Genomic DNA, 22613 nt, shown 5'->3' on the forward strand with positions numbered 1-22613 from the left:
GAAACAAATGGGGCAGTGGCTTGAAGAATCATCAAAAAAAAAAAAAAAAAAAAAAGAATAAGCACAAGAACATTGGCTGTATCATTCACCAGAATACCTAGAACAATGCCTAGCCCATGGGGTGCAATAAATAGACACTGAATGTACAAACAATGAATTATTTATGTAGACATAAGTAATTTCAGAGGCAAAGAGAACATACATACATTCCTTTTCTTGTGAAAATCATTTCAGTACGGCCCATTTTTTTATTTTGATCTTTTACTTGTAAAAAGAAATGTGCCATATAATTATTTAAAAGTAACCAAAACAGATAGTACATAGAAAAAATCATGACTCATAACATGAAATTATTAAAAATTAGCATTTTGCTCTACCATACCTTAAAGGTCTTTGTGGAAAAGAGCCTGAGGGAAGCATGAAAGGAAGACACCAAGGTTTACTACCAAGTGAGATGCTAGCTTAAATGTACTAATTGGTAAATCAAAATTTAAGAAAAGCTTTTTACAATTGGTAAAAGATATAACCTATTGCGTACTAATCTGTGAGGTTTATAGTATTTTCATATAACCAATTTTCTTTAATATTAGGAAATATATTTAAATGATTTTTTACATTCTCTCAAAAAGATAGTTTCTACTCACCACATATTCTAGGTGCTCCCTGAGTACTCCCAGTCTACTTGGCAGGAAAGTTGCAGCCATGTAACTATTAGGTTGGTGCAAAAGTAATTGCGGTTTTACCATTACTTTTAATACTTTTTTGGTCAATGGATTAGGAGGGAAAGTAAAGTGTATCAACCTTAGGCCAAAGCTGTTAAAAGCTCTTGTGCTTCCTCCATTTCTTTCGTATTTCCAGGCTGATTTTTGGGGCTCATCTTCCAAATGGCAGAGCTAACAGATGAAGTAGAGCTGCTGAACCCGCATCTGACTTTGTGTAAGCCACAGCGTGTCAGCCACAATCACCTTTGTAGCATTAAGATTTGGGACATGCCTATTCATTACCCTGGTTAATACATATTCCCTATTTCAAGTATAGAACTTTTAAAATGACCTACCTTGGGAATAAATGAACCCAAGAAAAGCATCTCGTATTTCAGTCTCAGATTCTCAAATTGTTATCTTTTGTTTTCTGCTCTCTTGTTTTGATTGGATCTCATTAATTCACTATTTACTTAACAAACATTTCATTGAGAATTTACTGTGTATTAAGCTATACGCCAGGTGCTAGAGATACAAAGATGAGCAGATATCCAATTTCTTCATTCATGGACCTTACAACTTGAAGGTAAAACAGGCATTAAACAAATAATCACATAAATCAATGTATAGTTACTGAAAATTAAAATATAAGTATAAAATAAATCATAAAAATAAAATAGGAAAACCATTTTAATTAAATTAGGACTTCAGGAATGCTCTCTGTGGAAGGCACATTTAAACTAAGACAGTCTAGATACAGAACAGAATAGACAAAGGTCTCAAGGTGGAAAAAAGTATGGGAGGAAAGAGAGGTGTGACTGGAGAGCTAAGCAGTGAGGAGATAGTGAGATCTGGGGTTGGCAAGCTATGGGCTTCAGTCTGGCCTGCCACTTGTGTTTGTAAATAAAGTTTTATTAGAACACAGCTATGTCCATTCTTTTATATGTCTATTGCTTGGGTTACATCAGTAGATTTGAGTAGCTGCAACAGACTGTATGGCTTTCAAAGTCTAAATTATCTGGCCTTTATAAAACATTTGCTGACCTCTATACTGGATCATTCAGGACCTTGCCAGCCATGTTAAGGATTTCAGATTTAATCCTACGTGCAAAGGGAAGGCATTAAAGGGCTTTGAACAGGAAAGTGAGTGACATGAACAGATGTGTGCTCTAAGAAAACCATTCTGGTTATTTGAAGAATGAATTGGAAAGGGGCAAGGATGGAGAAGCCAGTTAAAATAAGACAGTGTCTTGATAGTGACAGTGATGATGAAGAGAAGTGAATTCTAAGTCTATTTTTGAAAAAAAAAAATCAATATGATTTGGTTTCAGATTACATATTGTGGTGCAAGAGTGGAAAGTATCAAGGATGATTTCTGATTTTTGCCCAAAAAAGCTAGGAGATTGGTGGCTCCATTTTCAAAAACAGGAAAGATGGGGGAGGAAAAAGTTCAGAATAATGAAAGTAGGCAATCAAGAGCCAGTGATGAACATAAGTTTGATCTTAACATATACATATATATATATATTCCAAAAACAGCAACAAAAAAGGGGTAAAATAACTCTCAAAAATATACTCTGAATTCTACTTTCTGTCCAGGGCTGGGATAATTTTCCTCTATTTTCCTTGTATTCATTCCTTTAAAAATTCCATAGATTCTGTCCATTCAAAGAAAATGCCACATTTAGTGAGACTGCATATATTTCAGGATCTGTTTGGGAGATGTTTTTTCTTTGGCGGAGACCTCCCAAGCTTCATGAAAACATCTATTTATACTGGGACACAAGGAGATTTTCAGTCTGTTGCAGCTTTTATTTGCACTGCCAAAAGGAAAAACGAAAGGATTTCAATAGTCCTTTAATTGAAACGTCCCTGGAGCAGAGGATTTGTCCTAACTCACATTTGGTTTTCCAGGCTCTCACTGGAGTTCTCCTTCCACAATGCCTAAAAAAGCCCTGGTTTTCTATGATGACAGTCCACTAAAATGCTCCACTTTCCCAATACTCACCAGCAATATGCAGCCACCCCTTATTATACATTGTTATTTTGGCCTACTCAGCATTATGCCCTCTATGAAATTTTGTGTTAAGTGGTTATGATTGGACTATTTTCCTGAATTGGGCAAGGTTTTCCCCTTAAGCCAGCATACTGGTTTGCCTCTAAGGATATCACTTTATCACTGCAGTTGCATAATTGGGTTCAGCTTTAGATTTGTAGCTGTTCAAATGAGCGAAATACATCTCAGGGCTGGGGGATTTCACCTAAAGCTTTGCTGTCATCCATTTGGTTTAGTAAAGAGAAGTTTTGGCCTTGACATTACAAAATGCTGAATTTGAAAAATTGAGACTAATCAGATGGTGAAGCTTTTATTTATGATAGTGTCAAAATATTCCTGGCTCCTTTTGTGGAGGAAATCTACTGGTTTACTACGGACATTCTTATCTTCTTTCCTAATAAGATGAATGGAGTTACTCTTCCTGTTATATTTTGACAGGAAAAACAAAGATTGGATCTGGGTATTTTGGCAAAAGCTCTTAAATCAGAGTGACTATACTCTTTACAATATTGTTAGCCACTCCTGAGAAACTACTATTATGAATACAGTAAACAAACAGGCATTTTATTTTTAATAAAAAAGAGTGAATTAGGTTCAACTGACCTCAAGGTTCTAAAGTGCCTTTCCTGACTCTGTTAAATAATGTAAGGATATATAACAACAGCGAGAATTCACTTGGCATATTGATAATAGAAATCTATTTTAGTAAGGAAAACTATATTTTAAATTCAAGGATGCTTCATTTTTTACAAACATGAATTTGGAATATTTTATACTAAAGAATTCCCCTAGTACCACAGATCAGCTATAAATATTAATGGAATTTCAAGATATTCTTTTCTGATTCCAGTGCTTAATATTCATTCATATTATGCAGGGAATTCAATGTCCTGTACAGTACACGTGGATTCTTCTCATTATATAAATGAGCACATACATGGAATCTGTAGGGGCAATGATAATTAAAAATAGCAGGGCCCACATATGATCTTAGAGGGCATATAAAAGCCTTCTCAGCTCACTTAATAACAAGAAAGTTACTGGTAATAAACCAAAGGACTCTTTAGGCTCAATTTACTCAATAATGTCATATCTGGGCAAAAAGATGGATTGGTGATTCTGAACAGAGTTAAAAATGCTAACTGATATAAAGTATTTATGAAACGCAATGAAGTGATTTCCTGTGGTGAGATTCTGCAGTCAGACTTCGAAATCTGCTCTTGAATTAGTCTCAGTTCTTTGATTTGCTAACGACTTACTTCACAGTGCTTAGTCTTCTCAGACTATTTGTAGTGTAAATTTTTTTGGAAAAATTCTTATTCAAAAAATGATTTGACATCCCATAAAAAGAAGAACTGCATCTAACTATGTTCTCTTGAGTTTAATAACTCATTCAGGTAATAAGATATTGTTTAGCCTTCCTAATGTGTAAGTTTAAGTATTATTTTTAACAAAGGGTAATTTTGGCCGGGCGCGGTGGCTCAAGCCTGTAATCCCAGCACTTCGGGAGGCCGAGACGGGCGCATCACGAGGTCATGAGATCGAGACCATCCTGGCTAACACGGTGAAACCCCGTCTCTACTAAAAAAATGCAAAAACGAGCCGGGCGCAGTGGCGGGCGCCTGTAGTCCCAGCTACTCAGGAGGCTGAGGCAGGAGAATGGCGTGAACCCGGAGGCGGAGCTTGCAGTGAGCCGAGATCCGGTCACTGCACTCCAGCCTGGGAGACAGAGCAAGACTCCGTCTCAAAAAAAAAAGGGTAATTTTTAACTAAACCTGCACTATTAGTGTGTCATTCTCTCTTCTGTCTCTCAAAATAAAGATTTATAGAACTAATAGACTAAAACCATAAAATAATTTGTATGTGACAACAATTTTAAGTTGCCATTTACTATGCACCTATGTGCCAGGCATGATATTAGAAGTTTTGGATATACTATTTCATTCAATCTTTATAACATTTCTGGGAGCCATCATATTTACAGTACAGGTAAGTAAGTGAAGCTCAGAGAGATTAAGAAGGTTAATCATGATCATAGAGCTATTACATTGAATCACATGAAAATGCTGATATTGGACCATTTTTAATCGATAAAGACAACAACATCATATGCTTCAACCTCATTCTAAGTGCTGAGTTACGGTATGAAAATAGGTCTGTGTAATTCAGAAGTCCACTGCAGTATATTAGATAATACTGGTTATTTTTCACCACCTATAATAATAATAACCAAATCATGAATTATACAATAAAGAATCACTCATCAAGTTGGGTTAATATGAACTCATCATTTATAGCAAGATTCTTAAGCAAGATATTTCATTTTAATATCATTCTGATATAAAAAGAGAGATAATTGCTAAACTATGGCAGGGAAATGGCACATTTGCAGAGCTTATCATATATTTTCTAAGTTAAATACCTCAGCCGGAGCACAGTTGTTTTTAACAAACTATTAAAAAGAAATATCCTTCACAAAGAGAACAGTGGGATTCTTTGAAGTGTAACTTTGGAAATCAAGGTTAGTGTTACAGGGCATCATTCTAAGCAGATGTATTTTCCTTAGAGACCACAGTAAAATTGTTGCTAAGAATACTTGTTTCTCCTTTTCAGGTTTTACTCACAATACTATAAAGTCAAGTATTCGCAATGTTCTAGGCATGGTACAGAACATCCAGAAAGAGGCTTCTAATCATTCTAATTGCGAAGAACTCGCATATGCTTTTCAATGGCTTTCAGATTCAGCAATTAAATGAAGAGCTTATTCATTTTATGTGATTTAAAAGGTAGTGGTAACAGACACCTAGATTGTTTTAGAGATAAACGATTTGCTGACTAGCCATTACTTTTCCTTGCTTGCTAAGTGGGTGACCAGTGCTGAAGTATTAATTCTCAATGTTATTTCAGGAGCAGGGAAGGGCATTTCAGAGTTGCAAAAAGGACTACTGGCTCAGCAAATATTTACCAAGTACTAAATACTCCTATTATGTCGTGATGTTAGTGTCTCTTATTTTCAATCTTGATCAAGATAAGAAGTATCAACGGATGTGTCACATGTATGATGGATTGTGGCATGTATTCCCACTAAAGGAGAAAGCTTCTAATTTTGGAGAAAGCAGCACGCTCTGCAGTCAGAGCATGTTACTTCTTCAGCCCATGAGACATTTAGACTGATCTGAAGAGGAATTCTTGACAGTGAGGAAAGTGGTGAAATCTTTTCTGAGGGAGCTCTAGGCAAAGGAATGATTCCATCTCTTTGGGATAATGTTGTCATGGTCCCAGATAAAAATGGACCACAATGAAGACTTGTCAAGTTCTTATCCAGCTCAAGCCTTTACTGTTTCCCAGGACCTGAGGCTCACAGGCAGTCTGTGATTTACATAGTCTTATGATACTGTTCTCAACTTGCAAAGGTTTTGAGATGCCTCTAGAATGATGAAAACCAGGCACTTGTCTGGGAAGCAGAGCAGCTCACATTATTTTGAGCCCTGGGCTTACGACCCAGAGTGTTGACAGCTTCACTTCAGACCACAGTAAGGACTTAACTTCAAGATCCTTCAAAACAGCTCAGTCCCACAGACACAGCCTTTTTCCAATTTCCCTCTCTGAACAGATTGACATGGTCGCAGGTATTATGGAAACAGTAAGTTGAGTTTTCTATATTTGAGATTCAGAGGATGAGGAGTTCTGTTTTAATTCAAAATAAGGTTCTCAAACAGATGTGAGTATTGCCATTTAAGTAGCAGACTAAATTTCTGCAAAGGAACCAACCTAAAGAAACCATAACGTTCCTATCTAATTTCATCTTAGATATTCCAAAAAGTGTCTGGACTATCTTAATTTAAACACCAACCCCCCAATAAAAAGCAACCATGGATATAAAGCAACTGCTCATACCAGAACCATATTGAGATTGTAGAGTTGTGGGAGGGCCACAAAGTAAACTAAACAGCAAACAAGTTTAAAATCTACATATTAATCCCTCTGGTCAAGCTGGAACCTCTACCACCTGGTTTTCTTCTTTCCCTTTCTTTGTTCCTTCCCCTCCCCCATTGCCTTAGGATATCTGAAATTTTCTCCTCAATTAGGCAGAGTAATTTAGCTCTCTCGCCTCTCATTTTCAAACTAGTATCTAATCTTTATAAATGCTCCCCAGAAGAAAGAACAATCCTACTAAAAGGACTGTAATTATAATAGCAAAAGTAAGTTGCTATTATATTTAATACAGCAGTTTTTTTCACTAGAGAATAGTTTGCTACACACGTATTTCTTGACCTTTGTTAGCGGGGAGGTCTGAAAGACTGTGCCAGTTCCCACCTGTGACCCTTGCTGGTTTTCCCTCTTCTTTACATTGGCCATCCCTATCTCCTTACAGAGCCAGCACACAGTGGGGTTTCCTCTTGCTGTTTCCTTTCTCAGTTGGCAGCAGAGACGGTGGCCTCCGTCCCTGTTTTCTGATGCTCTCATCTCATCTATGACCTATAAATTTCATATCCACACATTTATTCATCATGAACAGTCATCTGATTCTCATTCCTGCTTTCTCCCTGACAAATGATGGATAGAAACTATACTCAGTCCCCAACACATCTGCCTGGCTCTTAGGTTCTGAACCAATTCTTGGCCAACCTGAAGGTCTTTTATAAATCTCAGCCTGACAGCCACACATTTAGGCCTAGCCACAAGGGAAAATATCATTTTCAGAGAGCAAGGCAGGCAGAACATGAGGTGTAATGTGGACACAAATGGGACTTAGGGTATTTAATGTTTAAGACTCACGTTTTAGTATGGATGCTGCATAGATCTGTAATTTGGACTTGTTTATAGCTATAGAAATGCCAGGCAGCTGTAGACTTACCCTTTTGCTGTTTCTTGGACATTTCATGACTTATATGCATCTATTGAACTTTTTTGGCATCCCCAGGAGAAAGTTAAATCATATTCCCTATTACAGTTTCTGATTTATTCATGGATTTAAATGTTCCACAGCCCTCATTTTTCATTTCCTCACCTTAAAGAAAAGAGATTATTGGGTTAATGTTGACAGAAGACCATAACTTTTCCTTTAAAAGCTCATAATATTGTCACAAGGCAACACAGCCCTTCCTGGTTTTGATCATGAATGTGAGTTAGCATTCTATATATCGTATAGATCAGTGCATCTCTTTATATTCATGAGAACTCTTACATGGCTGCAAATTACTAGTGCAACAGAGCATCATGTATCTTATTTCATTCAGAATTTCTCATTTGAGCAGACTTCATGAAACTGTGTTTTGTGAGCGAAGGGACTATGGAATCCTCAGTTCTTAGCACAATGCCTGGCACACAGAAGGAATTCAATACATAATTGCATATATTTGTACAATTGAATGAGGATGAAAGACACAAATATTTGGGAGTTCAATTTTGCTGAAAGACACTTCCATAGCAGTATATTCCATAAGATATATTTAAAGTTTATTTTTGATTTCGGGTGTATTTAGCTGATTTTCTACTTTTATTCCATCTCTGGCATTGATTTTCATACTGAGTTAAGTTGCTTTGCAAGTGAGAGGGCAAATGTTATCTTAGATGTAAATCTTTCCCATTGAGGATAACTTGACAGGGAAACCAGAGGCTGACAGGGGTCTGTTGTTTGTTTTTACTCGGTGTGCAAATGTTTTCCTTACAAAATGGGCTGAGTTATTTCATTCTCTAATGAAAGTCCCTTCCTCTTTATTTTAAATAACAGAGATGGAGTTGGGATCTCCCTAGGTATTCCAGGCTGGTTGTGAACTCCTGGCCTCAGGCAATCCTCCTGCCTTGGCCTCCCAAAGTGGTGAGATTATAGGCATGAGCAACCATACCTGGTCCCCGTATTTGGTTTTAAAAGTGAGAAATATGTGAAATAAGACTATTCTATTTTATAATTTGTGCCTATTAATTTAAATAACAAAAAATAGATATTTTTATGTATATATGTGTATATACACATATTGTATATAAGTACTTATACACATTCTATATATATATTTTTTCTTCCTGAGAGACCACCCCAAGATCTGATATTACCATCATATGATATTTTGTGACATCACTATAATAATGAGATGAATATTTGCTATTAGTATTTGACAGCTGTTAATTAAATTGCCTTAACAGATTTATAGGGAAAACATCAGTTACATAATTGAATTACAAATAACTATGTCTGTTATATAAACAACAAAATATCATGATTACTAGTCACTGCTTATTATTTTAAGATGAGGATTACTACTTTATCTGAGAGCTCTGATATTTTAAAACAAAAGCCCAAACTGGAAACCTGACAGTTTTTCATGATTATGGTTCTTCTTTTCTTTTCCTTCTTTCTTTTTCCCCTCTTCTCGGTCTTCCTTTTTTGTTCTACTTATAAAGTTTTACCAGTCTGGATTGCATTTTCTGAAAGTTCAAATAGTTCCATGTTCATTCAATTCTTAAGCGGACCATTTTGTGTTATAAATTTCATGGCTATTTGTTTAACTGGAATAATCATGAACTCTTTTAAGTGTCACAACGTGAATGGATTTAAAGTCACAGGACCATCCCAATTATTTATAACATCTCATATTATGTCCTTGTTTTTATAAAGAGTTGACGTAATAAATAGTCATATGGAATAACATTCCTGCATACTTTGCAAAACAGCCATTAAAGGTATTATATATTAGTGTTTGTTACTCAGAAATTCTAACAATAAAATTCTTGCAAGGATAAATTCTATGAATAAACTCTAAGTTTGTTCATTTGCTTTTCTTCTTTTAAGATGAGTTGGATTATTTTCTTTGATAAGATATTGAAAACTATGTCATTATGTCCATTGGTCATCACATCTCTAGAATTCAGATTGCCTTAATCGCCTCAGATTGCTGCCTATTGGCTATTTTATTGATCATTAACACTCCTCCAGATGGTGACAAAGAAAGAATGCTAAATTTCTGATCAATCATTTTCAGGGTTGCTTACTCATTTCATTTATTTAAGCTGCTCTAACTCCTATCTGTACTGGTAACAGAGGCTGCATTCACCTAAGTTAGACTTTTATATTTACGCCCTTTGCTTCAGAGACTATAATATCCAAATTGAAGACTAGAATTGTTAATTATAATAATAGGTACCATAAATACTGACTTACTTTCTAAATGCCATGCAAAGCTCTTCATATGTTCAAATCATTTAATTCTCAGTAACTCTTTGGTGTGGTATGGTATTATTTTACTCATCTTATTAAGAAGGCAACAGATAGTTTAATTTACCCAAAGTTACACAGCTAGTCAGTGGTGCTAAGTTGAGTCTGGACTCCTGGACAGTCTAACTTCAAATTTAAGATCCTGGGATGGAGCTCAGAGATCTTCTTCAGAAGTAAATGTATCTCACTTGTGGCACTATTCCTTATGCCCTCTACATGACAGACATTGCTGATTGTTGGCAGATCTTTTTCTACTGAGTCTGTACCAAGCCTGGGAATCATTCTTAGTTGTTATCCCAGGTGACAATTACTTATTGAATGATTCTCAGTTGTGTTGAAACCTATTTATCATTCACACGGATCTAATCTGTTCCTTTTACAGAACGATTTATGCCAAATGTTTTAGTAGAAACTGGCTAAATGTTCACCAAATCCACTTTTTCTTCCTACATATATAGGTAGACTACATTTCCAGCTTTCCTTCCAAATAAGTGTGGTCACATAACCGTGTCCTAACCAACAGAATGTGAGCACACCTGAGGTGCACCATTTCTAGGTTTACCCCTAAAAACTCCTCTGGCTCTCCTCCATCCTCTTTCCATCCACAGATTGATGTCTATGAGTACACTGACTCTGTTAGTTACCTGATGAAGTTTGCAGAGTCAAAAAATGGATGGAGCCCGCGTTCCTAAATAAAGCTTTGAAGAAAGCTATCTACCAATCACAAACACCTGTTTGGGCTTTATATGAGCAAGAAATAAACCTCAGTCATGTTCAGGCCATTAAAGGTTTTAGGTATGTTTACTATAAAAACTAGCATTACAAATACAAGGCCTATACAAAAGTACAAAAGTAGCATTTTTCAGAACCAGAATCTGAATCTAGGTCTTGTAAGTCCCAATTCTTGCCACTACGCCAAGCTTACTAATTTTAAAAACTACCCAAGGTAATATGATAAACACCTTATTTTAACATAAATTTTCTCAAATTTTAACTCCATGAAGATTTGAGTTCATTGGCAACAAGGGTTCTCTCATTTCTAAAAAAATCTCAAGTATTTCCCAATTGATGCCTTCAGGACCAGACCTCCCACTCCAGTTATCTGGCCTATAATTCCTGCCCAGGTGTGAAGCATGACAGGTGACATCAAGTCAGTGTTTCCCAAATGTATACTTGGGAACCATTTCTATGGGATGTTAGTAGGTTTGGTGCTGAAATACAATAACCCATGGTCAAGCACATTTAGGAAATTCTAGATTAAAAGAAGTAAAAAGGTGTCTTTTCTGTAGGAATATCCTTTAATAAGATAACATGTCCTGAGAGTCTCCAAAACAAACGTCTGTAGTATTTTGCAAATTTGTTTGATGACAGAGCCCTTTTCCAAAGAGCAACTCAAGGAAATAGTGTTCCACTGAACACATTTTGGGAAACACAAACAAGGATATTGGGGCATATTCATAACTATTGTTACTTAAAGTTGGGTCTAGTACATCTTGGAATCTACTCCCTCTGCCTAAGGAAACTTTGGCTCTGGCTGTGGCTTTCTACATGTGCTACCTATTCCTGACTTCTAACAAATGATTATGCCTTGATCTTTAGGCTTCTTCTATATCCTCTAGCTCTTTTCAAGACTTAACAACTGACTGTATTTTGTGGTCTCAATCATGCCAGACTTTATCTTGTTGCTTCTCTACCCTGACAGAACACAAATGTTTGACTGGTTGTGTATGTACGTTGTAGTATTAATTCTTGATTCAATCAAACACCCCACATAAAGCAAGGGTGTGGGGTAGTGTTACTGGCGTAAAGAAACATCTCCTGGCTGGGTATAGTGGCTCGCGCCTGTAATCCCAGCCCTTTGGGAGGCCAAAGCGGTTGGATCACTTGAGGTCAGGGGTTCGAGAGCAGCCTGGCCAACTTGGTGAAACCCTGTCTCTACTAAAAGTACAAAAAAAATTAGCTGGGCATGGTGACAGGCACCTGTACTCCCAGCTACTTGGGAGCTTGAGGAAGGAGAATCACTTAAGCCCAGGAGGCAGAGATTGCAGTGAGCAGAGATCTTGCCACTGCACTCCAGCCTGGGCAACACAGCAAGACTCTGTCAAAAACAAAAACAAAAAACAAACAAACAAAAAAAAACAACTCTTACTGTCCTAGTTAAATATCAATATCAATAAAATACAGTGAAGTTACATTATATGGGCATTTGTAGTATGTGAATTCAGCTAGACCCATTTAGTATCCTGGCCCCCAGATAGTGAGAAAAAAATAGTTTAAATGCAAAGCAGTTAGATTTTATGTTATGAAATGCCATTACTGGCATTCTGTATCACTTAATTTAAAACTTGCATAATTGAAGATTAATTTCCCATACAGCTGTCAAAGAAAAGCAGACATTTCTTTGCTTGCTGAAGTGGCACCACCATGGGCTGTAGCAAAAACATGGTTTCCAATTCAGGTAGCCCACTCCTTTTAATATTGTATGATTGTTGATATAAAAAAATTTTTTAAATTCTATTATTTCAAATGCTTCTGATCACATGAGAGAATTTATTAATCTTTTATGTTGTACTCTTTCAAATTTGCATAATTTTATAAATTACTGCACTGTACTGTGGGTGCTTTTACCCACCACCCCACTCCATTTTTATAGCAGATTTATAGTCTGTTAGGAGATATGACTCTGTTATTTCTTTCCTTCCTGTGTGCCTTTCATAGTAGAAAATATCACTGGGTCCTACAAATCCAAACCAACTTTAATATGGCTTCACCAAAGAAACAGAAATCTATTGAATGTTGGGAAAATAGTTGTACTGAATTTACTGAAAGATGTTACATCATTCTCTAAAATGTCATATAGTTTTAAGAAACTTTGAAGGTAATTTTGAATATACATGACTCTTTTTATGTCACAACTTTAGAACTTTACCTCCCATATAAGATGTGACTCTATTTGAAGATAATGGACATTATTGATTGCTAATCCAGCATTTAGTACTTCCTTTCTTCCTCCTAACAAAACTATTTTATTCAGATAGCACTCCTCATAACTAAAGGAAAGATGATCCTAGTACCAGTTTCAGGACTAGATCTGGACTTGTGTAGGCTTACCACATTGCTCCCACCCTCTTTGCCAGTGCCTGGTTTTGGAGCACTCAAGTAATCCAATTCTGGTCTGTGACACATGAGGAAAAGTCGATCAAAAGGCTTCTGTAAAGATTTCCTTGATTATTATTAGTATATATTATTATTATTTTTTGAGACGGAGTCTCACACTGTCGCCCAGGCTGGAGTGCGGTGGCACGATCTTCACTCAGTGCAACCTCCGCCTCCTGGGTTCAAGCGATTCTCCTGCCTCAGTCTCCCAGGTAGCTGGGATTACAGGCGCCTGTCACGACGCCCAGCTAGTTTTTTGTAATTTTAGTAGAGATAGGGTTTCATTACGTTGACCTGGCTGGTCTTGACCTCCTGACCTTGCAATCCACCCGCCTTGGCCTCCCAAGATTTCCTTGATTCTTAGAAAGGAACAGAGCCAGTGATAGTTCATTTCATTCGTAAGCATGTTGTTAGGTTCAGTGTGAATGCAATAGCTATTGTCATCTTGCTGCCAGTCCTCTGAGGATGTCAACATTGAGAGTGGAAGAGAGCAGAGAAAGACAAAACCTAGGTCTTTTAAGATATTGCTCAGTTCCTGAATCAATGAACCCTGAAGTCTCTCCAATCTTCTCCTTAGAGAATGTATTGTTAGTCAGCTCAGGCTACTATAACAAAATACCATAGACTGGGTGACTTAAACAACAGAAATTTCTCACAGTTCTGGAGGCTGGGAAGTCCAAGATCAAGGTGCCGGTAGATTTGGCTCTTAGTTGGGGCTGTCTTCCTGGCTTGCAGATAGCTGCCTTCTTACTAGGTCCTCACATGGTATGTGCAAGCCAGGATAGAGAGAGAGAGCTTTCCCTCTTTTGCTCTTCTTATAAGGCCATCAACCCTACATGGTTAGGGTCCTACCTTTAGGACCTCATTTAATCTTAATTACCACCTAAAACCCCATCTCTAAATACAACCATATTGGGCTTAGGACTTCAACCTATGTCTACGGAGGAGACACAATTCAGTCCATAGTAGATAATATAACAAATGTCTTTATGCTGCTAAACAAGTTTAAAATTTTTTTCTGTTATATACAACTGAATACACCCTGACAGATACCATATCTTATGATGAAATACACAAAGGATAATGTCTAATTCATGCCATATAACATGAAAAGATCAAGGGTTAGTCGTCTTTTCTCAGAATAAAGCAGTTGTAGAGTTAAAAATGGTTAGTCCATTGCAGTTCTAAGGCATTTCATGAACTGCTGATTGTACATATATGTGGTATCATGTTAACATAAACAGTCTAGCCCTAAGGGAGTTTTAAGTTATAAAAGAAACATTTTTCTAAGATGATGAGCTCTGATATAAAAACCATACTCCAGCCCAGTTCTATCATTATGAAGGTCTGGTGAGCCAAGAGATGTTAGTTGGTGATTTTATCAAGCCAGACTTCTAACTAATGGCTTGGTGAAGCCATCACTGTCCCATAAAATACCATAACAGATTGACAGGACGATTCAAGAGTTTTAGTCATTTTACATCCTTACGGTTATTTCACAAAAAGCAGCATCTCAGGGATCACTGCAATCCTACAAATGAGAATACACTTTCACCTTTTTGCCTAAAAGGAATCAGTTATGTTTTTCTTACAATTCAAATCTAATTTTTATAACTATCTTCAACAAAAAGGGTGGAGTATACATTTATCACATTCTAGTAAAGCTCTCATGAAACATTTTACTCGTTACATTGTTTCTAAAGTAAATTTATCATTTTCCCCCAGATGAAATGTAAATAAACAATAAAATTATATTGAAGTGAAGGATTTTCATAACATAGTAAAATTCTCCTTTAATTTCCAGTTGAGGGAGTGGAAGAGCAGCACTTATCAAATTAGAAAAAAAAAATACCCAAACCAAACAAACAAAAACAAACTTCACCAAGAAACAAATGAGAGATACATTTGCATATAGATGCATCCATATTAAAGAAATAGAACTTGGGTCATTTTGAAATCTTAAACCTTCTGACACTATTTTCATGAACTCAGTAATATAAACCATGTGGTGAATGAAATTCTGAAAAACTTTGCTGGTTTCACTGTGTATTTTATTACTGGCCAAATGTGACATTAAATTTTATCCCCTGTGGCTTGGAGTTAAATGCTTGCTCTGTTCAGAATGGCAACACTCAATTAAACAGCATTTTTCATGATCTACACCCACCATTGTTACTGTATTTAAGGGAAATAATGGGGGTACTGACCTATATTGCGCTTCTTATTATCAATGGAGACGAAGCGTATGCAGGGATTACTGGTGATGTACTGCCCAGCCCAAGGGACATCAATCTTTGTGCCAGCTTCATAAAAGAGGCCCAGAGCATATCGAGAGGAGTAGCTCACAGCCTCCAGTTGCTGCCTTTGGCATTCACTAATTACTGTGGAAGAAAAAATAAAAGGCATCAAACTTAAAAATATCATCTTTCCTTTTAGTACATCAAATATAAAACTCCTTTAAATCAGTTACAACAGCTTCTACCAACTCCATCTCACTTACAATGAATTTTGAAAGGTAATGTAAAATAGCACCAGCTCTAATTTCTTTTTGGAATAATTCTTAACTTTGGCACATTGTTTTTATGAAGTTGCAGGTTCACAATCTTTGGAATGGCACTCAAGGTTCTCAAAATCTGGCTCCAAATTGCTTTTCTATTCTGATATCCTAGTCCTTGGACTGTCTGGCCACATTATAGATTCCATATACTGACCCCTTACTACAAGTCAGGGTATTTGCTATATACTTGACATAAGCATTTCACTCTATCATAATAATTTTAAAAGGTAGAGTATTATTTCCAAGTTACAGATGAGGAGGCTGATGCTCTATCTCTTATGACCTCTTAAATTGTTCCATGGATACAGGGGGGAATAACACACACTGGGGCCTGTTGGGGATGGGGGCATTGTGGAGGAAGAGCATCAGGATGAAGAGCTAATGCATGCTGGGCTTAATACCTAGGTGATGGGATGATCTGTGCAGCAAACTACCATGGCACATGATTATCTATGTAACAAACCTGAGTATCCTGGCCATGTATACCTGAACTTAAAAGTTGAAGAACACAAAAACTGCTACACACACACACACACACACACACACACACAAATTGCTCCATGTCATAGAGTGATTTGTTCACCTGTCATCTTTCTGCCAGTGCATTATAATAGCTCCTTAAGCAGAGGGACCACACCTTAGTCATCTTTGCTTACAGGTCCCTACCGTACTCATTACAAGCACACCAAAGATGAAACTTTAAAGGGATAGAAAGGCAAATACAGACACGCAAAGAAATAATGTCTTTGTCAACTTCTTTACAAAAGAAGTTGAAATGTAGGAGGTAAATAATACAAAAAGCCTGGAAAAGGAATTGAGTAGGTTTAGGTTTAAATCCTGACTCTCCACTTACCAGATATGTGACACTGGTTAAACTACTTAATTGCTCTGATTACAGTTCTCTTGTCTATACTCGCAATAATAGTACAGAATGCATTAGTCTGTTGTGAGGATTATATGAAATAATGTGTGGCACAGTGCTTGGCATATAATAAGTGTTCATTAAATAGTGACTTTTTCTACTATAGATAGAAAAAATACTTGGGAAAATGGGACAAGAAAACATACTTACGAAAATGGGATAATGTTCCATCCTGAGGTGGGGAAAGAAGACATATTTTCCACTTTTTACTTTCTATCTCCAATATCCCTACCTTTAAGGTCTCAGGGAGCTGCTTGTTTATGTATGTCCAACATTAATAGTTTAGGTTTCAGAGAAGGTCATAGTTCTGTTCTGCCTTAGAAGGCTCGTTCAGACATGGAACACATGGGAAATTCTCATTTAATTGGGGTAAAATATCCTAATCTACAACAGTAGGGATAAGCAAACCTTTAGTTAAATATTACAGAAGTGGCTTTAGGAGGCAGAGAGAGGCAGGAAACGGATTCAATACATTATTATAGCACAGTAATAATCCTATACATTATTTCAACTACAAAACATTTTTACAACCATGACCTAATTTAGTCTTCCCAAAAGCCATCCTCATTTCACATCTCCAGGAAGGTGAGATTCAGATTGGTTAACTAACCTGCCTTAGGTTACACAGCTTCAAGTTGTGTGGTATAGATGAAGCCAGAGCTCCCACATTGGAGTTACACACATATTCTTATAACCCTATACCTTCCTCTGCTCCTCTGCAAGTCTGAGTTTCAGAATAAACTTTAGCATTGCTTTCTCCTTGACATTAATGGCTATTTTGTATTCATAAGTAAAAGCCATATTTCCCTTTAACTATAATTTTCTGCCTTATTAAAAGCTGTAACTACTTGATGAATGAATGATCTGACATTGGCCTCATTACACTCAATGAATTTGGAACTTCATTTTTTAATTTAATCTGCTTTTAAAGTTGTGGCTTGATGTTATACTTACTGTTTTCTAAGAGGGAGGAGGTGAAACATATTAATGCTAGCCGCTGAGCACATAATCACTGTTTCCCATTTTTTAAATTAAAAAAAAAAAAAACACACCAACCAAACAAAACTGTGTAGTTAGCTACTTAGTAACTGAAAGGGCCTAAAACTTTTATTTTTTTAACCAACACTGAAGGGTCAATATGTTAACCAAATCAGTCCTCTCCCCATCTCCCTACTTTTTGCTAGCTTTTAGACAAACTGCCAAGTGGTAAATCCCACTGGGTAGCCCTTTGAAAAGGTAATTGATATCTATATAGAAAGAGCAATTAACCTTACACACCCTTGTCTATTCCAGGGGCTCTACAATTCATTCTGAGAACAGGGAGGTGAGACTTCTGACTGAAACAATCACAATTTCTGGACATTCACTGACAAAAACTTTGTCTTCAGCGCCTTAAAAGTTTTTTATTGTTGGAATGCGGGCAGCATCTTAAAAAAAAGGTCTTACTTTGTTTTAAAAAGTTTCTAGTGCAAAATGCTAAAGAAACTAGCCCTAGGTCCCCACATATTTTGGCAAGCAAAACAATAGATTCTTTCTTATCATGTTTTCAAATAGGACAAATGACCACAAATCAAGGCTTATATAAAAAGGCCCAATTCCAATGTAATAAATCTTTACCTGGCTGTCATCCTCATTTAATTCTCAACCAATAGGATTATATAATCCAATAGGATTATATAACCCACAAACACACATACATACACATATATGAAAGATATGTTACATAATATATATCTTACACATACATAAATAATATAAAATATATTTTATGACTATGAATAAAATGGCTAAAAATTGTAGTGAACAGAGTAGTTCACACGCATACTTTCATTAATGAGGAAAATTGTGCTTATTTCATTCTCCTTGTGCCTGTGTCTTTGTGTGCATGAGTGGGTTTGTGGGAGGTGAAGAGCAGAGGGAGAAAAAGAGAGAGAAGAGGAGAGTGACAGAGAGGAACAGAAGACCTGGCTGTACTCCTGAATAACACTGAGCAAATATTTCATTTTCTTTGTTTCCTCATGTAATTTTATTCTGTTAGTTTTCAAACCTATAAAAGAAGGTTAATAATACATATTTTGCCTATTTTCTACATTTTTTGGTGACAATCAAATCAATCTATTCATCCATTCATCCATTCATTCATCCATCCATCCATCCATCCATCCATCCTTCCATTACTTTATGCCATGCACTCTTCTAGACGTTAGGGCTGTAAAGCAGAAGGAGAAAGTCCCTGCTCTCATATAGCCTACATACTAGTGGCAGAAAGGCCATTATAAATCAATAATCAAGTAAATGGTATGTCAGTTGGTGATAACAGCTATAAGGAAAAATAAAGCAGGTAAAGGGATAAGTAACAGGTTTGAGTGAGGTTATTTTATATAGACTGTCAGGGATATGTGTTACCTCTGATGTTTTTATTTGGACTGACATGGGAAGCTACTACTCGTTATGAGCCAGGGACAGACATGGCATTCCTTCTGTCTTAAAATTCTCATTCTGGCTACTGGTGAAGATACAGGGGTGCAAGAGTGGAACTGGGGCAAGCAGCTTTTGCAGAAATCTTTGATTAGAGAGAACAGTAGAGGAAGCCAGAAGTGGCTACAGTTTGGATGAAATATATAGGGTGTGTGTGTGTGTGTGTGTGTGTATTTGTGCATATGTGTATATACTCTTAAATAAAAATTGTGAGAGGCTATTGATTTGGGCTAAGATCTTGCACTAGGTCCCAACAGACCAATCTAAACTGGAGTCACTCATGCTAATGTTCCTGATCACCAAACCAAAACCTAAGCTGTTTACTTGCAAGATCCGACCTGAGAGATTAGGGGAGAAGGTCAGTTTTCCAAAAAAGAAAAAAAAAAAAAGAAAAAAAAGGAAATCCACAACAACCAATCCAAAGGGCCCAGTCAACCTGAGCTGAGCGGGCATAATAACCAAGTCCCCACTGCTTTAATCCATACAAGGAGAGTAACCTTCAGTAACTTGATGCTAACCAATTTACCTTTTGCACTAGATGTTTCCTTGGTCCCGCTCAAGCTGCCTTACAAAAACCAACTCATAGCCAGTGGAGTTCTCTATTAAACCAATTCACTGGCCATGACCTCATGACCAGTGGAGCTCTTGTCTGTTTTATAGACTGGATGCTGCCTGGTTTATGAATTGCTAATAAAAGTCAATTAACTCATTAACACTTCATTTGTTGAAATGTTGTCATTTCACATACACGCACACAATATATGTGTACATAAATATATAATATGTATAATGTAAATTTTAATAGAGGTTTAACATACGTAGAGAAAATTATGCCTTGATGAATTTTCATGAAGTGAACACATCCATATAACCGGCAGCCAGATCAAGAAACAGAGCATTACCAGAACCCCAGAAGCTACCTTCTGCTCCTTTTCCAGGCACTCTTTTCTTGCTGCAGGTCATCAGTAATCCTAAATTCCAACATCATAGATAACTTTAGCTGTTTCTGAACTTTACATAAACAGAATGATATGGTATATATTTTTTGTGTCTGGCTTCTTTCACTCAATATTATGTTTGTTATATAAATGTTGTTAGATGTAGTTGTAGTTAATTAATTGTAGGACAGTATTGCTTATACATATATACTACAAGTTACTTATCCATTCCACTGTTGATGAATATTGGGATTGTTCGTAGATTTTGGTTATCACATATTTAATGTGAAGAACATATGTACGTGATTCTCTAGCACTGGAATTCTGGAGTGAAGGAGCTCACATAATTCAGTTTTAGTAAATACTGCCAAATGGTTTTCTAAAGTGATTGTACCAGTTTGTACTTCCACCAGGTGTATATGAAAGCTGAGTTGTTCCACATTGTTGCCAGAATTGGCTACTATCTGTCTTTTTAATCTGGGATGTAGAGATACTATTACATTGTGGTTTTAATTTGTATTCCATGGTGACTAATACTTGAAAACTCTTCCATGTTTGTCACTCACATATCCTTTTGTCACTGCTTGTTCAAATCTTTGCCCATTTTTCTTTTGGGCTGTCTTTTTCTTATTGCAATACAGGAGTTCTTTATATATTGTGGATATGAATCTTAAATATGAATTTATTTAAAACTTCCTTCCTGAGTGGCCTGCCTTTTAACCCTCTTAAAAGTATGATTTGATGAACAGAGTTTTAATTTTAATATAGCCCAACTTATTTTGTTTTCATTTATAATTAACACTTCTGTGTACTGCTTAAGATGTTTTTGCCAATAGCCTACTTCAAGATCACAAAGATATTTTCTTAGGTTTTTTTTTCCTGAAAGCTTTATTAGTTTACATTTCATGAGATTTTGGACATATTTTAAAGTCATAGGCAGCCAGGATTCCTATTGGCTTTGAAAGGTGTTGTGAGAGAAAGAGACTAAATACATTGAATGCTACTTCCCCTCATTCACCCTAATTAAATAAACAATAGCTTTATTATCCTATTATTTTAGAAATGACAATATAAAAATAAGACACTAGATCGTAAGCAACTTGAGGCAAAGACTGTGCTTCATGAGCTTTGTATGTCCGGCTCCTATGACAGTGACTAGTGAACAATGGCATTCAATAAATATCAATGAATATATCCTTATTTCAGAAAATTTGGCAAGTAGGCAAGGATATAAAGAGGAAAAGGTAAAAATATCACCATATTTTCATTATTCAGATAAACAAGTAACATTTTGATGTTTTTCCTTTAGTATTATGATAGTTTTTCTCTAAACATGGTTGTGATCAGATTGGACACATAATTTTGCGTACTGAATTTCTGCTTACCATAAGACCAAAAGCCCTAATTGTAAATATTTTAATGCCTCTATAATATTTGATGAAATGTATGTTACATAATTTGTTTAATCATTTCATTAATGGTGAATGTTCGTTTCCTTTTTTCTATTATAATTAACACTATTATGCACATCTTTGTGCAGATTTTTATCTATCTTTCTAATTATTTCCTTAAGATAGAAATTGAAAGTGGAATTACTGTTAAATGGTTTTTCAGAAACACTATACTAATTTATAATTTCTACTAATGGTATACAAAAGACCCATTTCACTGTATTCCTTGCTTATATTAAGTAATTTTTGTTATTTGCTAGGAAAAATAGATCTTGCTTTGGTTCTAATATAGTAAGACTAAACATTCTTCATATGACTAAAAGCCCGTATATATTTTCTCTTTTGCAAGCAATCTGTTCATGTCATTTTGCTAACTGGTCTATTAGATTCTTCATGTTATTAAATTGATTTATATTAATAGGTGATACTGGCATTCTAAATTTATTGTATGTTATACAATTTTTCCTGTTTACTTTTTAGTATTGTATATATTATAATATTTACAAGGATAATCAGTTTCTTTCCTCCCTCCCCGTGACTCTTCTTTCTTTGAACAGATACAAGAAGTCTATTTATGCTGGTTATTCTTGCTCTCCTATGTCCACTCCTTGCCATTCTCTGCTTTGATCTGTGCCCAGGGAGACTGGCCCCTTTATGGGCTGAATTCCTAGAGTTCTGGTTTCTGGAAGGTTTTGGTCAATTGGTGATATAGGCAGGGGATTCTCAGGTAGGAGACAGAGGCCGGAATATTGATTCCTCCTGTTCCGTCCTGCTTTGCCAGGTATTGGCAATGGTGAGCTCCTTTAGAGCTAAAGTTCCTTTCAGGTGGCTCTTCTCCCCTAGTTCCAACTCTCATGGGGCATTGGTAACCTTTTCTTCCCTTACCCATTCAGGCCTAGGACTAGTAATGGCTTCCTGCTGTTACTAGTTCCTAGGTGCCACAACATCCCTGACTGGCTGCCTTAACCCTGCCCACTATTTTGTGAATACCCCTTCCTTAAATTCTTTTTTTGGAGACAGAATCCCACTCTGTTGCCCAGGATGGAGTGCAGAGGTGCAATCTTTGCTCACTGCAACCTCCGCCTCCTGGGTTCAAGCTATTCTCCTGCCTCATCCTCCCGAGTAACTGGGATAAGAGGTA

At 36.4% G+C, this 22613-nt stretch overlaps 1 protein-coding gene across 1 annotated transcript in view; it reads right to left on the reverse strand.

Annotated features, from left to right (window-relative positions):
• LOC105501741 (renalase-like) overlaps positions 1–19121 on the reverse strand; it is a gene marked incomplete at its 5' end in the record, with an annotated part of 73152 nt that extends 54031 nt beyond the window's left edge. Inside the window, 3 exons of the mRNA XM_011927780.1 lie at positions 15334–15555; positions 16350–16380; positions 19056–19121. Coding sequence (XP_011783170.1) covers positions 15334–15555; positions 16350–16380; positions 19056–19121 — 319 coding nt within the window. The remainder of the gene's footprint in view (positions 1–15333; positions 15556–16349; positions 16381–19055) is intronic.
• Positions 19122–22613: the final 3492 nt, after the last annotated feature.

This window comes from Colobus angolensis, unplaced genomic scaffold (assembly GCF_000951035.1).
Source record: "Colobus angolensis palliatus isolate OR3802 unplaced genomic scaffold, Cang.pa_1.0 Scaffold745, whole genome shotgun sequence".
In the NCBI taxonomy this organism is placed as follows: Eukaryota; Metazoa; Chordata; class Mammalia; order Primates; family Cercopithecidae; genus Colobus; species Colobus angolensis.